The sequence below is a fragment of the Ambystoma mexicanum genome, chromosome 6p (genome assembly GCF_040938575.1).
Source record: "Ambystoma mexicanum isolate Mex_15411 chromosome 6p, UKY_AmexF1_1, whole genome shotgun sequence".
Classification (NCBI taxonomy): Eukaryota; Metazoa; Chordata; class Amphibia; order Caudata; family Ambystomatidae; genus Ambystoma; species Ambystoma mexicanum.
The window spans coordinates 1501786146-1501804775 of NC_090935.1; the positions used below are offsets into that span (position 1 = coordinate 1501786146).

Below are 18630 nucleotides of genomic sequence, written 5' to 3' on the forward strand. Positions count from 1 at the left end.
GGAAGGTGAACGGAGAAAAATAGCCCACAACTCATACTTCAAGAGGATGCCAGGAGTTATTGTGACACAAGCACAAGAGGAGTACTCTGGTCCCAGGGAGTGGGATGCTCCCTACGAAGGAGATGGAGAGGATTCCAGCGGAGAACAAGAGATGGTGCCTTCACCAAGAAGTCCAAGGCATTCTTAGGTGAGTTAGACCAGAAGACCTCAAAGGGCATGAATGCGAACACAGAAACTCATAGAGGAGATGGACTAGAATAACGTTTTGTTATAAAAGGGGGGGTTGTGACGTTGTTGGCCTCGGCCAACTCACGTGTTTAAGGAAGTGCGGACAAGGAAGGGTGGGGCGGAAGGAGTGGGGGATTGAGGGTATGTTCCGTTTAGGTGTAACGGTTTGTGAATAAAGACGTTGTATTGCATACTCCTTGTCTCCGCTCCTCTTTGGGCCCATGCTGGGCTGTGGGAGCCGTGTGGATGAAATGTGCGCATACCGCACAGGCTGCCGTCCCTGGCGGGAAACCAAAGGTGCCTTACAAACATCCCTTAAAGCTCCATGCCAGTAAAGACATTTTATTTATTTATTGGATGAGGCATGCAGGCCTCGCCTATAGAAACAGAACTACCCTCATCATTGTATGTGTATAAAAATAAACAAAAAACGCAGGCTTTCCTGCCCTCACAGATGGCATTCCTGCAGTCACATTATGCCCAAGCATCTGCTGGGATAGGAGTGTTTCAGAAAAAGCTTGCATCTGTCCCAGCAGCTGCTGGTCATGTATTGTGCAAGACTCTTGGCACTAAGCACCTGATGGGACAGAAGATTATTTTTCCACATTTACTCTCAGCATCTGATGGTAGAGGAGTGCTTCCAGTTGGAGACCTATCCCAAAAGATGTTGCCATTTATTGTGTCTGACACTTGCCATCGGCTGGGACAGTGCTTTCAGTGCAACCTCTGGAGTCAGCCTAAAACACTATAATCATTCCAAAGGATTGACATTCAGTAAAACCATTAATGTAAACGTTTACAACTGGCTTGCTAACTGAAACACGCACCTACTTCCTGCAGCAATCGTTTTTCCGCGCTTGCATGTGAAAGTGACAAGTGGAGGGGCCAAAGGGCTTCAGTACCATTTAAAGCAAAGTCAGCTCTCTAGTTCTTTATTACAACTCTGTGGCGGCCGATCCTCTGAACCAATGGGAAGGCAAGAGCAGCCGACTCCGCGGTGCAGGCGTTGGGAGGTAGGCATGCGCGGTTGCCGACTGTCACATGACGCGCCTTCGTCGCTAGGAAGGCGTCCTGTGATGGGCAACAGGGACTGAGCGAGTCTCTTTCTGCCCGAGCTACTTGGGCTATTGGCAGTGCCAAGACGGGGAGGGCAGGAAGAGATCCTGCTCAGTAGCACAGCCATGAAGAAGTTCTCCAGGATGCCCAAAAGCGATGCTGGCGGGACTGCTCCTCCGGGGGGCAGCGCAGTGTGCGCGGGAAGAACCTTTACCCTCGAGAGGCACCAGGTGACAGTGGAGGAACTGCTGGCCGAGGGTGAGCGATCTTTGGGTGGCTAAGGAGATAGCGGTATGAGTCTTAGAGTTGGGGTTTGTGCTTGCTGAGCCACTCCGAGGGACTATGGCTGTAATGTAAGTGTCTAAGGGATGGTGTGAAAGGGACAGAAATGTTTGAGAGAAGGCGTGGGGTTTGGCATAGGTGCCCAGGAGGTGCTTATGTGTATGCCCGTTCATCATTCATGAGTGACAGTCCCTAAGGCTCTATGAGAGTTCTCTAAAGAATGTATGGGGGCGGGGGGGTTGTTTTAGTACCCACGTTGAGGAGGTTTAGTTGCCCTTTACACTTGGAGTCAGTGGTCTTTGTAACTTTTGGATCCCCAACAGTTTCTAATAGTAGCTGTTTTTTGTTTTTCTTGTTTGACTCTGTTCTTCTTGCGCCCGGCTACATCTGTTTTGGATAAAGTTAGTTTGGGGTTTGCAGAAACTGGGGAGGATGGAACTGTCTCTTGTCTGGAAGCAGCTGCTCTGACATCGTTTCCTGTTGTTGGCGAAGTTTCCTTTGCACCCTTTATTGCTTAAATGTTTTTTGGAGTTTGAACTCCCTTCCCTTTTCAGCGCCGCTCTTTGGTTGGCTCCGTCTAAAAAATACCGCAACTAGACGTATATTTTTCTGACATGTCTTTCAAAGGCCACTAAAACTGTGAACTTTAAAGAGAAAAGCCCTTTTCAATGTCTTAAAGCAGAGATGTTCAACTAACTAGCTTATGTACCTGTTGCACAGTTGGGTTATTTGACGTTTGGTTTCAGGTTGTTTTTAATTCGCGTTCTTCCGGAACTGTTCTGTCCCGGTGCACTTACTGATTTAGATTAAATAATGATTTGATGTGAATATGCCTATTTCCGAGACGTGTTAAGTTATCGAAACCCCGACTGCATTACTTTTTCTATGGCATATGTAATAGAAATGTACTATGCAGTGGCGTCTCTGCTCAACGAGTTTACATCCAGGGGACAGTTTAGAGAGAGGAGGGAAAAAGCAATCTAAAGTGTTAACCTATCAGTCGTGGTTCAAAGTAGTTGGTCACGGTCTGTGCGGAGAAAAACAATTGTGAATACTACAAAATGGTAAATAGTCACCGGATTCGATGAATTATTGTAGCAGGCTCTAAACGTACCCTTCTCTCAAATTGGGCTATTTATAACAACGCTCCTCTTCAAAAAAATAACGGGCAGTGACCGCATGCAACTACTGTGTAAATTGGATAGTTGATCGAATTTTCCCACAAGTGCCAATCTCTGGCTGGCACACGGGGAGGTGTGGTCGACCGCGTCTACCATGTCATGCTCTTGTGAATCATGCATTAGGTTTTAAACATGAACTGTGAAGCGAAGATGTGAGATAGAATTGCATTTCACTCGAAAATTAAACATCTGCTCAATCTTTAAATTTCACTTTTTTGGTTTGTCTGATGTACTACACTGTTTTACAGGGCTGTCACAGGGTTTGCCCCTCCCCCCGCCCTTACTAATTTTTTGCATTGCTCCCCCAGTGACAAGTGACACCAACACTCCCTTTTGAGTTTGTGTGTGTAGGGCATAGATATTATCCTGATGTCCCCTGGGTGCAGCTGGGCTAAGCTAAAATATTGCTGTTGGTTCACTGCACTTATCAAAAAGATTTGTAGGGTAACGCTGGAGACTGAACACACTCGAAATCTTGCAAAAGATCATGTCATGGTTGCCCAATTCCATAAAAATAGGTGTTACTACAAAATGTAAAGTACTTTATCAATCACAAGATGATGGTGGGCTACTTCAGCCCTGCTGAAATATTAACTTGGAAGTGCATGCTGGCATGTCAGAGTTGAACTTTTAACTTGATTAATTCTCCAGTGTAGGGTCGGGCCCCTCAATCACCTTAACCCAAGCAGGCCCATCACCTGAGAAACAAGTGCACTTTCTTTTATGTAAAGCAAGTTTATTGTACAATCGTCCGCGGGGCAGTTAGATGAAGCCATAGAGTCAAACTAATCCAAGTCTCACTGAACCACTAAATTGCCACATAATATAGAATTTTGCAACAGTTAAAACACTCCCATGTATTTTATTACAATCAACCCCTCACATGTGATTGGACAAAACCTCTTCAAAGACATCTCATCTTTCTCCAATTCCTACATTCTCATTGGTAGCCATTATCTTAACTACCAACTTGAGCTCATGTGTAAAACACACCTCCTTTTAGGATTTCTTTGGTAGGTCATGACATCATCAACCAGTTAAAAGTGTGTGCAAACATTCATTACTAATAACTAGCATGAGCCCTTTTAATCTGAATCCTTAGTCGCACATGGTTCGCATTAATACTTCAAGCGATACGAAGTAGGCTGAGTAAAACAGGTTCTCTTTGAACTAGCGCTAACTGATGATGAACATAGTTTTAGTCTGCATTTTTACCATTAACATGAATATAACATTCAGATCATTTGTGTTCTTGCACAGGTTCAGGGTAGAGTTAATGGACCTAACACCTTTTATTATTAAATATAGGCAATAGATAACAAGATCTCAGATCTTTATAACTCTTGCAGAGGAGTACAAAATGACCCACTATCTCCTCTGCCATACCACAAACTGGGCAACTCGGCACGTTAGTTATCTTCCACTTTGCCGTAAAAGTTGCGAATTTTAATATAAAGTGCTTGTGCATATCCAAGGGTTATTACATCAAGGTAATTTTCAAAACCGTCAGTTTGTTTAAATGGGATTTACAGGCATCCAGTACTCGGAATTATATATTCCTGGTAAATTTGATACTGGGATAATGCTCGACATGCCTCCTTTACCTGTTGTCTATGATTAGAGCTCATATTTCCTGGGTTGTCCCACAGTGGGGCCAATTTCAACCTCTGCAGTTCTTTGTGAACAAACTTGAACCATGGAAGTGATCTTGATCCATTCAAACAAAGAAAACTGCTGAGAGCTGCCCATTTTAATCCTGGTTACACTCCAAATGGAGACTAGCCATCGGTGCTCCTTGAGGTTCTCAGATACACTCCAGGCAGGTGCCTTAGTATGACACCACAATTCCAGCCCATAAAGGGAAGGGCTGCTGGCAAAGTTTGTGACCTATACAAATGTAATGCCGGTGAGATTGCTCCTCCGCCATGAGTATTCCCGCCACAATATTTACCAATTGTGGCTGTTGCTTTAATCTGCTGACTAGACCATGAGAGATTATCTAATCCCAAAGTAATCCTACATTTTCACCTGTTCCAAAATATTACCTTCTAACTTGATTTTTAGGGTGTCTTCTGGATAGGCATTGCCTAAATATCATCAACTCAGTTTTCTTTGTTTATTACCAGGTGTAAAATTGTACATCTCCTATGTCTCGGGCCAATAGGGGATGTAGCCAGGATCATGGCATCATCCGTGAGGAATAATGCAGGGAACCTATTTGTACCCAGTTTTGGGGGCTCCAAACTATTTTCTACAAGTTCCTCTATTAAGTCATCAATATATAGACCGAAAAGAAGGGGGGCCAACACACAACCCTGCCTTACCCCCTCTCAACAGCCAGGGGTGTGATTGGCTCCCCTCCCAGACCCCACCTAACTGTTGCTTATTTTCTGTAGATAGGGATCGTATACACCGTAGTAGGTCCCAAGGATCACCCTTCCTCTGCAAGGTCTCCCACAGAAGTCTGTGTGGGACACTATCAAAAGCCGTGAGTAGGTCAACAAAAAGTGCATAGACCTGAACATGGCTGAGCATGTTTGGCCAAAATCAATTCCAACCGAAAACCCCAGTCTACAGTACCAACACTCTTGCCTAAACCCAGCTTGTAGATGATTAATAGGTTCAATCTCATCTAACCAAGTCTGTAGACGGTTAAGCAGCACTTTGGCATAAATCTTCCCAGCGCCATCCAACATGGGATATATGGGCTTGTAATTCCCTGCACTGTTCCTATCGCCTTTTTTTAAAGATGGATATTATTTCTGCATTACGCCAGGAAGTTGGTACCTTGTTGTTTGACACAGCTGCATTAGAGCGACAACTTAATACTGGTGCCCAGAAATGTATGTAATCTTTAAAAATATCTATTGGTTTCTTATCAGGCCCAGGTGCCCTCTCTGCACCTAGCGACTCAATTGTCTCCTGCACCTCTTTGATTGTAATGATTATTTTATTAGTTCACTCCGCCAGCAACTGGTTCTTTTGCGGCCAAAGCTATCCTTCATCATATGTTTTACTCTTCACCAGTCAGCCGGGGAGATCTGGCATTTGATAGTTTCGGGGGCATTAAATTCCCTCCCTGTTATCAATTTTCAGAATCTAATGCAATCTCCTGAGCTTGAAGCAAGCTGCAAACCCTCCCACTGGTCTTTAGCAAAAAAAGTTTTCTTTGTCTGGGCAATGGATTTGTAGGTTGCCCTAAGTTGCCTTAGATGTTGTTGATCTATTACAGGGCCTCTACTAGCAGGTATCATTCATGAGCTGAAATCTTGTAGGTCCACCATCTCCGTAACCCATGTTTCCTGTAAACATACCAAGTCAAAGTCATGAATGAACTTTAGCCAATCTTGGTCTAGCCTATGCCTCTGTAGACCTGCAACATTTGATGATAACCTACAGCCCAGGCCAGTCACATTAGTTGCCATTACAGATGGAACAATAGGTGGAGGGGTTTTATCATTCAAACAGATCAATAGTGGTCAGTCCACATCATCAAGGCTCTCGTTCCACACTTTGCCCCCTTCTATTTGGGTAGATGTTATCCTACCCACTTCAATTTTGCCCACCTGATCATGGGTGGCAGTTTGTTACTCACATGCCAAAATTTGGAGGTGCAGGGAAATTCTAGAGCCTGTTGTGGTGAAGCTACGCCCCTAAACTCTCATGCCAGAGAAAATACAACCCGCTAGGGAAAACGGCCCAAGAAACTCTTGCAAGAATAACAAGTGTTCATTTCTACAAAAATAGGTGCATCAGCAAAGAACTCTGCTGCCACAGAACGTGCTGCCAAAAAATGTACAAGCAGAATCCTATAAGGAGATACAGCGTCCGAGGTGACATCATCACATACAGTGGAAACCTAAGAGGCTGGTTGTGCGACCCCCTTACATGGTCACCCTGCTCCAAAGGGGATGCCAGGTCATTGGTTGCAGCCCAGTCTGTCTGTCTTCCATCACATGGGTTCTGCTGGGCTCATCGTCTCCAGGGAAAGGCCGAAGAAACAATTAATTACATTTGTGAACAATGCTGCTCTTATCGTTATACAGTGCACCCAGCAGGCTCAGGGACTGGCACAGGGGGAGTCTCAAGTTCAAACCGACCCACACATCCTTCACTCACTCCCAATCGCTTCATCCTCATCCAAGGCTTCCACCCTCGCTTTTGAACTGTAATTCATCCCTCGCTGTACCTCGCACTACAAACTGTCCTTTTATAAAATAACGGTTGGGCGACCATACTCTCAGATCTTTTATGGTTGATTGGTTTATGGTCGGTGGTCTGGGGTCAACTGGTATCTTGACATCCAGGGGTCTTGGGACTAGGGCAGTTGTAGGGGCTGTAACTCGTAGTTGGCTGGGTGGGCGTCGGAGGCCTGCTTTGGCTTGTTTGTGGTAACACGTGCACCAAGGTGCCCAGCTTTGTCTCGTGGCCTTGCAGGGCACATTCCTTTTAGAACAAAGATATTGGCAACAATCCTAAAACAAAGAAGGGTTTCTGTGGAAGTTGGTGGCGTGGGGCTCTCATCAGCGCTTGGTGGGCCTATCCAGATTTCCCCTTCAAGTTTGCGGCCTGTGTCAAACACACTGAATACTCCTTGGCCGTGCAGGCCCTGTGCTTTGATTATGGCTGCTAATATCTACAAATATGGTGTCAGCTTAAGTATGCACACTGTCTAAATTGCATCCAATATTATGGTTGTGTGGGGACTTTTTTCGGACACCCCCAAACCCTCTGGTCTATTATAGTGAATTTGAAGAACCCCCCCCCGCCCCAACCCCCTTTTGCCTGGACTACCCCAGGTGTGCCACAATGTATAACCTTCGGCATTAGCAAGATAGATTTGGGGAAACCTTTACAATCCATGTCACCGAAAAGCTCTCGATTTTCCGAAATTAATGTTTTCACTTCTGTAATAGGCTTTAACATTCTAAAAATGTTCTTTTGTTTTGCTTCTGGGGGAGATATAAGTAGTTGCTTTTCTTTTCAACATTGTAATTATGAATATTTAAAAAGGGTAAACAGCACTTCATATGGTCTGCATAATTGCATTATTAGTACTAACAGTGCATACAGTGCAAAACTGGAGAAGTTGCAAGATGTGCCACCTAACCAAGGTGCAATAGTGGGAACAAAACACAGAATAAAAGTGCAAATGGTGCAATTAATATTGTATAACAATATTACACAAAACCCTGCCTTAAGGCAATTAAAACAATTCTAGCAAACAATACCGTCTTTAGGGCATGTAGAATAGATATCAACAATGAGGAATGCCAGATTTGTTTAAAGGTCTAATAAACCCAGTAAGAATTATTTCAATGAAAAAGATAGAAAGAAAATATGTATAAACTAAATTGCTCAATAAAGCTAACCAAACCTGCCTGGAGAGCAGGGAACACTTGACTGTTCAAGGGGCATCCTTAGTCGGTTTCCCCCACTCCGCTCCTTATAGCACAAGTTAAGTAGGTACTAATCAAGAGTAGAATTGTCCTGAGCGGTCGTCCTTTCCATTCCCTGTACGCTCCATTAACTGGTAATTCACAACCCTCTGCTACATGCCTTCAACAGTTTTCAGAAGTTCATGTAACGGGTAGCATGTAATAGATGGCTTCAAAGTCCAAAATCCAGTTTCCAAATTCCTGGTAACACCCGACACCAAAAATCCAGCAATCCCATACAATGGGAACCAGGGACGAATAGCGTACTGTAATGAATTCATGGTGGCAACAGTAAAGACGGACATAAGTGATCACAGTTCAAGGGTGTTTATTAAACTGTATGCAGGTTGGAAAAACGCCTAAAAGTAACCTAAATCTCGGGTGGGAGCAAGCGTCGACCATCAAATGAAAATAAGGCAGTCCTAGTGTGTTGCGTCAAATAAAAAAAAAAGGCCTATACTAAGAAACCTATTGCCAAACCTTACAAGGAACACAAAAAGGGTGTGGGATTGTTCTCAAGAAAAGAAAGAAGTGTTCACAAATAATAAGTCAGGATGTGGTAGTTTGGTTTTCTCTCCCCACACTGGGATCTTGGAACACAGCACACACTAGAGCTTCTCCAGCACGAGTCGACATTTCTGTTACAGTTTACCAGGAGCCTCGATGGCCAAGTCTTGTTTTTCTCCTGAATTTCTCTTGCCTTCGAGAGCCTGACGTATTCAAACAACAAAAACAAAAGTTTCTTCAACAAATGAACTTTTTTTTTTCTTCTGCTTTCACTTAGGGTGAGTACTCTTCACCCCTGGGTCACCGTCTTCCGGGCGCTGACCCCTCTTTACTCTCAGCCTCCCTCCACTGGGTTTACTATGGCTTAATTTCTTTTAAAACTGTTCCAGTGGACATCCCTCGACTGGGTGACTTTAGACTTGCCCCCTTCACGTCAGCATCCCTCTTCCGGGTTCTCATGCCAACTTCACAAAGGATTCACTTCCCTTGCTTTCTCACAGTTCTTAGGTCAAAGGCTTTCAACTTTACAGGGATTTTGCTTGACCTCCTGTATGACCCCTTTGACCCATATTTACGGCCTTCTGGTATTTTTAGTTTCACTCCGACGGGGATCGGCCAGAGTCTCTCGAGTTATCACCCATGTGGTGCTGGTTCCCTCTACAGCTAGTCTCCCCTCAACACTTGTACAGTTCTTTTGAACTTGGTCCAACTTGCCACTTTGCATCTTTCATTCACCACAGCCCTGCTCTTATCGGCTCTCCCCTCGACTTACCAGCTGTGATGAACCGCTTGGCTTTCCCCATAGCTGGAGTCAAGGCCGATACCATGGTAGCAGGAGTTTCCCTTGCTCCTTCTTATCAGCGTCGATGCGCTCCGTGTACCGTTATCGGCTGCAGCACACTTGGGCTATTGTCTTCGGCCTTACAATTCTTTCAGCGGAGGGTTCGTAGGATTTTGTGGAAGAGGCCAAGGTTGTGTCTCTCCTCGTCAGCATCTCGATGTTTGCTGCCTTTCTCCTCCTTGAACTGCCGGGTCTTGATAGCTGTCTCGTCGTGCAGTCTGCCTTGCTTGTACTGTGCTCTCTTGATCCACCTTTTATCCCTGTGGGGAAGGGAAAGGGCTGTCCGGTGTCTGATTAATTGTCAGGCAATTAATCCGGTGTCTGATTAATTGTCAGGCAATTAATCCGGTGTCTGATTAATTGCCTGACTTTGCCTGACACTTGTATTGAGACATGTCAGGTAAACGGCTCTGGTGTTAGTCTGTTCTCTGGTGTGTCGTGTGAAAGTGTTCATGTCGGAAGGGCGGAGGCAGTGGTGTTGAATGTTCTAACTGGTAGGATGGGAAAAGGTGTTAAAAAGAAGGGGAATCCCTGAGGCCCCCCCCCCATCCAGGTGATCCTCGCTCACTGGTCCACCCCAGGAACTGGATCCAATAGCGATGGCCGTGTCCTGGCCACTGATGACAGCTCCCCGGGGACTTGCCAGGGAGACACTTTCAGGTTTCTCACTGTACACCAGTATAATTGAAGAGGTAATAGTGCAAGGGTATACAAACAAAGTAAACGAGTGCATAAAGGATTAAACATGTTCATGAAGTCTGCCCATATTATAGTAGGCAAATAAATATGGAGCTGTGATGGAACTGTGGCACAATCTGGGCAGAAACATGTGGCAATAACTTGATACGTGCAGTAAGCAATGAGTAAAGAATACACCACTCGTTTCTCTGCACTTCAAAGGTGTGGAGTTTTGATGAGTTAATTACTTAGACAAAAGCTGCAATCAGGCCATTAAATAGGCGCAATAAAGCAAAGTAGTAATGAACGACTGACAAATGACCCTCCCTCGCCCGCCAATGCTTACTGTTTGCTTCTATTTTCTTTTTTGCCATATGGCTTAAGCTTAAGCCTTGTGCCAATGCGCCCTGTGCTATCTCGTTATTGGAGAGCAAAGTCTACTGGTTCATTGCACTTCCACTGTAAGAGTGAATACAGGAACAAGCATCCACAAACGTAACGTAAAGAAACCTGCCCACACCGCCAAACAGCCCCAAACAGCAGGCTTGCAAGCCGAGCTTATGATACTTTTCCTTTCCCTCGGCTAATTATCTCATCCCCCGTCTCCAAAGGAACATTCTAATCTAAATAACTGCCATTCATCGCACATGGCACATCTTGAGATTGCAATTCAAACTCCTGGGTTTCAATGGCTTTAGCCACAAGCATTGCTTCACCCCACGTTTTACTGCTGGTCAAAAACAAATGGCGAAAACCCTCTGTCGAGCACTCATGCATTCAAGAGATTACATTTGCTTTCTGTGATACTTACCAGACCATTAAAAACTATGGCTGGCTCCTTCAGCTGAGTTGACCATCGCTAAGGTCGTAGTTGCTTATTCACTCATCCCATAGCCTCTGAAACTGCACAGAACCAGTTTCTCAAAGTCAATCCCTTGATGCTGTGTTTTAATCTGTTTATAAAAAGCCCACTCACTACATGTAGGTTCATAAATCCCCTTTATATATTTTGTCAGTATTTATTAAACATGCATGCCACACACACTTTCCTGCACAGTGGATTCTTTAGGACATGCCCCATTTTCCCGCATGTGCATTTAAAAAAAACTCCTTGTGCATGCTTCTGGGCACTCCATAGCACATTATGCCTGAAACACGTTTATATTTTATTTGGCGGTTTGAGCATTTGTCTTTCTACGCGCTTGCAAATGTATCAATTTAACCAAACCGTAACACTAATTAACATCCCCCATGCACATTTAACTAAATTGGATACATATTAAATTGCAACATTGCACCCCATTCACCACATGTCAGTCACAAATATGGCACATATATTGCACGCAAACATAAATCCCTCTTGATCGTGGTGACTTTTCCTGACGGCGCAGACATTGCCCACTTTAGATAATAATTAACACATCATATTTCTTTTCTTTAAAATCATCTTCTTCGGGACGAACCTTACAATCCTTTCTCACCTCTGTCCCAAAATGGGCATTGCTGTCAGGGGCTCAAGGATATAACAGTGTTGCAAAGTCATGAGCCGCGGGGCCCATAGCTCTTCCTTAATGGCACTAAATGCTAACTCAGACATGTTGACAAACAGTAGAAGTTCACATCTGGTCACCTGGTGCCACTTGTCATTTGCAGTGGTTTGGACGCCAGCTGCAAGAAGAGAAGCAAAAAAAGGTAATTGGTCCGCTTGGTTCGTTGCAATAGTTCCTGGTTCCCTTCGCCGAACAAAGTCATTGTTTTTCCATATATATTGATGAAGGGGAAGCAAGGAGCACGGCACAGGGGACGAAGGGGGCACAGATGTATCTTTGGGCTGCACATACCTCACCAGGCTGGAGGCAGCTGCCTAAAAGCGTATGAGCCACAAGTCCATAAATTGTCCAAAAGTGCAGCAGTACGTCCAGCCAGATCTGCAACGCGAATCATGCCGCTGCAGTTCCCATTTGTGCCCATGGGAACTGTCATCACCCTTACAATACAGAGAAAAATGGCTAAGTGTCTGTATCTTAACATGTTTTTCTGTCTCTTTGAGCCACGTCAGATGCTGTAAATAGCTTTTCCACACACTCCCACATTCTTGGTTTCTTCGTGCCACCCCTACTTCTGAGAATCCTTTCATTACTCCAGCTCTGCAACTGTTCACCCCTTGCTCCAAGCGGTTTTTAGAAAAAATAGCTCCTTCTATACTCTTTACGATCTGCAGCTGAACATTCTTCATCGATTGGCAAAACAGATGCTGTAACTCATTGCCCTTTAAACTGCCGTCAAACCTTGCACACTGCTAGGTGCACTAGACATAGTGTGTCTGCTATGTTCATAATACCCATTTTCCCAAAAATCAATATTAACTTTTTTTCTCTTGACAATACATACTCCTATAAACCTAGATACATTTACACTTGTTATCTTCAGACAAGATGACCAGTGAACTACAAAAAACATATAAACTCATTTCAAAAAACATTATACATTCGAATATTTCTTCTTTTTCTAAACGGAGAAATTCAAGTCCCAGATTTTTGTTCGCACCCCCATTTTCCACTGGCATTAACAGCGGATCCTTGGGGCATACTTACCTTTGAGCCTGCTCCTGTGCCGGTGGTGGGGTGCCGGTATTCCTTTTGGGTATCCCTCCACCGCAGTCAGAGTTGCGTAAATGACACAGTGCGGCTCATGGAAACGCTGGGCGTTCCAGGGGTGTGCAACGTTCCGGATGAAAATCCAGTCTCCCCGGAGTTGCTGTGGCTTGCATTGATAGTAGATTTCCTTGCCGTTTTCTCCTGTAGTCTGTTGGTGTGAAGACACAACCTGTGAAGATATAGTTTTGATATTTTTGATTAAAGCCCTAAGGTACTCTCTAAACTCCTCTCCTAGAACGTCTGCGGTCTTGTGTGCGTGTCATGCAATGTGTGCAGGTGAGAGACGTGTGTGTATCCTACGACCTGTCACAATCGTGTGGGGGCGCAAGTGGTGGGCTTTTCCTGGCTGATTTCTCAAATAAAACCGTGCTAAGGGAAGACAGTGGTACCCCAACTTTTTCTAATCACTGCACACCTTTGCTAGCCAGGCCCTAAGAACCCAATTTAGTCAACGATCCCATTGGCCTGCGGGTGGTATACTGAGCACAACTGGTGCTTGATTCTTAAAAGTAATTTCTACAAACAAGGCATTTAAAAAAGTGGGTTCAATTGTCTGATTTTAAGACCTCACAAATTCCCCATTGTGGAAATACCTCCCTCACCAGAAACTTTGCTGCAGACTTAGAATCAGGATGTACGCAGGGACCAACTTCAAGCCACCCAGAGAATGGACAAACGACAACCATGAGGTATCGATAATTGTTGCACCGTACGGTCATATCCACAAAGTATATATGGAGCTCCCTGGATGACCCAGAGGGCCTAGGCAAGGCTCCCCCCTAATGACCTCATGGTGTCGGGGAGAATCTTGATTTCTGTGCCAATTCCTTTTAATCTTAGGGATCCCCAGCACGTTTGCTGGACTCGGGACGGTTTCATTTTTGCTTCTGATTGAGTGGATCCTCTTCCTGGAGTCTGGTAGTTTAAGTCGGAAGGCCACTGGGTTAATGATTTCCTTTATGGAAAAGGGGCCATAGTACCGAGGAGCCAATTTATTATGTTGTAAGTGTCGAGGCAGTAGTTTCAAGGATAGCCAGACCTTATCACCCACTGCATAGGGAGGTCCTGGTCTTCTTTTGGAGTCCGCATAGTGCTTGATGTTAGTTCGGGCCCTTTCAAGGTGTTCTTTGGCTGCCTTGTGTACGTTGATGAGGATTTCAATCCAGGAGTCGACTGTAGGAACTGGTGTAGGATGTGGGAGAAGGGATGGTAGAACCGAAGGGTGGAATCCCTGGCTGCAGAAGAAGGGGCTGTTCTTGACAGCCGAGTGATCCGAATTGTTGTAGACGAATTCAGCCAGAGGTATTAAGAGAGACCAATCGTCCCGGACCTTGGTGGTGAAACAACAAAGATACTGCTCCAGGGTTTGGTTCACACGTTCTGTAGCTCCGTTGGTCTGTGGATGATAACCTTAGAAGAGGGCACGTTGGATTCCTAGTATACGGCATAAGTGTTTCCAGAATTGAGATATGTATTGAGGACCTCTATCTGATATGATCTTGGAAGGGAGTCCATGAAGTCAGAATATGTGTTCCAAGAAGATTCCAGCGAGTTCTGAGGAAGATGGTAGTTTATACAAGGGTGTAAAATGAGCCATGTGAGTGAATAAATCAATGGTAACCATGATAGTTGTGTATCCCCTGGAAGGTGGTAGTTCCACAATAAAATCTGTAGCAATAAATTCCCAGGGTCTTGTTGGTAGCGTTGGTTGGAGTAGGAGACCCGCCAGCCTCTTGTTATCATGATTGTTTTGATTGCAGACTGCACAGGCTTGGATGTACTGCTGGACGTCAACTTTCATTTTTGGCCACCAAAACTGACTTTGTATTAAACAGAGAGTGTTGGTAATGCCACAATGTCCTGAATGAAGGGTATCATGACAGAGGCTTGTAATCCTTTGTCGCAGTCTCTGTGTGGGAATGACCAGGCCATTGTCTTTGAACAAATACCCGTCCTTGGTTTTAAGATTCCATCGATTCTTCCCAGTAAATTCCTTCGAGATCTCAGAGGATTGGGTTTGAATCCGAATGTCTTCCAGGAGAGTGATTGCTTGGGCTATGAAAATTGTATGGGGAAACATCTTTGGGAAGGATCAATCTTCAAGAGTTTCGTAGTCGGGACGTCAGGATAAGGCATCAGCAATTATGTTGTGTGTTCCAGGAACATGATGGATTTGGAACTGGTACTGGGCAAAGAAAAAGGCCCAACAGGCTTGGCGACTATTCCTACATTCCAGGGATTGTAGAACTTTGAGATTCCGATGATCCGTACGGACCTGAACAGGATGTTTAGCTCCCAGGAGTAGATGACGCCACTCTGTGAAGGCTTGACGGATGGCCAACAATTCCTTTTCCAGAACAGAATAATGGGTCTCGCTAGGAGTTAGGGTTCGCGAGAGATAAGCGATGGGGTGTTCTAACTTGTCCTCGTATTCCTGCTTTAAGACTGCTCCGATGGCGTAGTTGGAGGCATCAGTCTCCACTAGGAAAGGTCGATCAATGTCAAGTTGAGCCAAGATGGGGCTTGTGTAAATTCTGACTTCACACGTTGGAACGCCTCGTCTTGGGCTGCGTTCCAGAGGAAGGGAGTATCCTGCTTCAACAATGTAATGATCGGTTGAACTATCTCCGAAAAGGAAGGTATGAATTTCTGGTAGAAGTTGGCAAGCCCCAGGAAGGATTAAATCTGTTTCACAGTAGTTGGAACAGGCCAGGATAGTATGGAATTTACCTTTGAGTGGTCCATTCCAATTCCTTCTGGACTAAGGACAAATCCGAGATAGTGAACAGTAGAGACATGAAAAAGGCATTTCTCGGGTTTAGCCAGGAGTTTATGTTCACATAGCCGTTGTAAGACTGCCTTGACATGCTCTTCACGCTTAAAATGGTCCTTGGAGTATATCAGTATGTCGTCCAGGTAAACTATGACGAAGAGGAACAGCATAACGGAGAACACCCGGTCCATAAAACGTTGGAAGACCGCTGGGGCATTGGCGAGTCCGAAGGGCATCACCAAGTATTCAAAGTGACCAAAGGGTGTTCTAAAGGCTGTTTTCCATTCGTCACCTTCCTTTATACGGATCAGATGGTAGGCACCTCTGAGATCTAATTTCGTGAAGATTACAGCTCCTCTCACCGCTTCCAGGATATCCGAGATTAAGGGCAATGGATAGCGGTCCTTGAGGGTGCATTGATTAAGACCACAATAATCAAGACGAGGCCTAAGCTCCTTAGTATCTTTCTTTGGAATGAAAAACAACGATGCCCCCGCCAGGGATTTGGATGGTCGTATGGTGCCATTCTCTAGGTTAGTATCCAAGTATTCTCGGAGGGCCCTTTTCTCTGGTTCTGATAGGATGAACATCTTTCCAAAGGGAATCACTGCTGAGGGTTCAGTATCAATAGCGCAGTCTTCAGGTCTGTGAGGGGGTAGGGCTTGAACTATGGCAGTTGAAAACACATCAGTGTAATCCTGATACGCCCTGGGGACCTGGATAATATTTGAGACCGTGAGTGGGCCTTGCTGGTCTGTCAGCGTACCTTCAGAGGATCTTGACGAGGAATCCAGGGATAGGCAGTGAGACATGCAATGTTCGGAGCCAAGAAACAAGGATCCTGCTCCCCAGTTGATGTATGGGTTGTGCTTCTGTAACCAGGGGATACCGAGTACCATTGGATAATGGGCAGACTTTATGATGTCAAACTTGATCATCTCTTGATGATGGTTTATCGAGAGCTGGATCTCTTTGGTTTGCAGGGTTATTGGTCCTGAAGAGAGAGGTTGTCCATCGATGGCCTCTAAAGGTTGCATGATGTCCCGAGTTTCATTTGGAATGTGGTGGGTAGTCACCCAATCCTGATCTATAAAAATCCCCATGGCTCCACAATCCACTAATGCCAGAATGGGGCAAGTTTCTTTCTTGGATGGCGATAGAAAGGCCTGCAAGATCACAAGGTTGTTTTGTCCAGGAGAGTTCAAGGATGGAATAGATGTGGAGCAAACATCTCTCTCCCGAAGCTGTGCTCCATCTAGGATCGGGAGCTGGCTTTTCTCGAACGTCGTGGAGGGGCCAAAGGGCGTTCTCTCACAAGATGTTTATCTGAGAAACAGTACATGCACAGCACGGTCTGAATCCGTCGCAATCTTTCTTGCGGCGATATGGGTCAGCGGAAGGCCCAGAGTTGCTTGGGTTCTGGGTCTGTGGTCGGGGCAGGAGTGGGCTCGGGTTTAGAGGGAGATTTTATAGAGGTCTTTTGGTAAGGCATCTTTGTTTTCTTCTTTTCCGCCTTCCTTTCCAGGATCCGAAAGTCTATTTGTAAAGTGAGGTCCATAAGGGCCTGGAAGGAACCTGGGCGAGCTACCCTGACTAGCTCGTCGTTTATCTCTGTTTAGTCCTCTCCGGAATAGGGTAAAGCAGGCCTCTGAGGACCAATCTGCTTCCTTGGCCAGTTGCTTAAAGCGTATTACATAGGTAAGCATATCCTGTTCCCTTGTTGGAAATCCAATAGACGTTCTTGGGCACTGTAACCCTGCTCTGGACGGTCAAAAATGGTCTTTAGAGCCCGCACAAACCCATCATAATCATCCAAGAGGGCATCTCCAGAATTAACTAAGGGCGTAGCCTAGGTTAATGCATTCCCGGAGAGGTGCGAAATCATAAAGCCCACCTTTGCCCTGGGGGCACTAAACACGAATCAAGGAAGCCACGAAGATTCTTTGAGGAGCCATCATATTTATCCACTACTTCGCCCAGCAATACACTTTACTTGGTCGCGGAATCACGTGACAGGACTAGTTGTTTTAATGCGGCATTCTCGGCTTTGAGATTCTGATCTTCTGTGGTTAACTCTTGCATGCCGCGCATGAGGTCTTGAACTGCAGCCTCCGTATCTGTATCAGTTTGTTGGCGTCTCAATCTGTCACAGGTTTCCTCCCTTCTCACCTGTCTGTTGTTTGTTGGAGTTCTTCGATGGAGTCTTCTTTCGCACAGTTCGGGTCTTGTATAACCCTCTGTGTAGGTCCTCGGGTTCCAGCGTGCGTTCAGCGTTCCGACTCCCTGGAACGTTCAGATCTCCGGGGAAGTCCGAGGAAATCCAGGAAAACAGCGAAGAGTGCACACGGAAGACGAGTGCACGGAGATCCGGGATGCAATAGAGGAAAAAAAGAGGGGGAATGAAGGAGGAGGAATTAGGGGAACCGGGAACCAGGATTCAAAGGATAAGCAAAAGTGAACTACAGCAGCACACGTCTAGCCACTGGAAGCGGTAGCGTTGAGACACGCAGGGCCGCGGGGGCATGTCCGCTTTATAGAACGTAATGCGTATGGCGCGGAAACTGGTAAACAGTGTTCCGCGTTCGGCGGCCATGTTGGGAGTACTGCTGAGTGCAAGCCTCTATAGGTCAGGGACCAGGAAATCCAGAAAGGACACATCCGATGGTTCATGACAGTGCTGCACACAAGGGATACCATTTTCTCAAAATGGCCCCTGTCTTCTTTTGCCGCCATTTCTTGTTAGTTTCTTCTAGGCTTTTACTCTGTTTGCATCAGGTTTGAACCCTGTGTGTAGTTTACCTTTGGCAGGCTTCAGCCCTGAAGCCCACCCAGTCTCCTGTGTGTCTGGAAAGGCAGGGAGTGAGGGAGGGTCCCGAAATGTCCCTGTCCTTTGTCTCTAGGTGTGCCTGAGTGAAACAAGTTCCTATTGGCCGGTGACAGCCACCCTGCTGTGTGATTGACAGCCTAGGGCTATGAATAAATGGGAACG

At 45.5% G+C, this 18630-nt stretch overlaps 1 protein-coding gene across 1 annotated transcript in view; it reads left to right on the forward strand.

Moving 5' to 3' along the window:
- Window positions 1-1247: 1247 nt before the first annotated feature.
- BMP2K (BMP2 inducible kinase) overlaps window positions 1248-18630 on the forward strand; it is a 1074721-nt gene continuing 1057338 nt past the window's right edge. Inside the window, exon 1 of the mRNA XM_069626343.1 lies at window positions 1248-1542. Coding sequence (XP_069482444.1) covers window positions 1410-1542 — 133 coding nt within the window. The 5' untranslated portion in view covers window positions 1248-1409. The remainder of the gene's footprint in view (window positions 1543-18630) is intronic.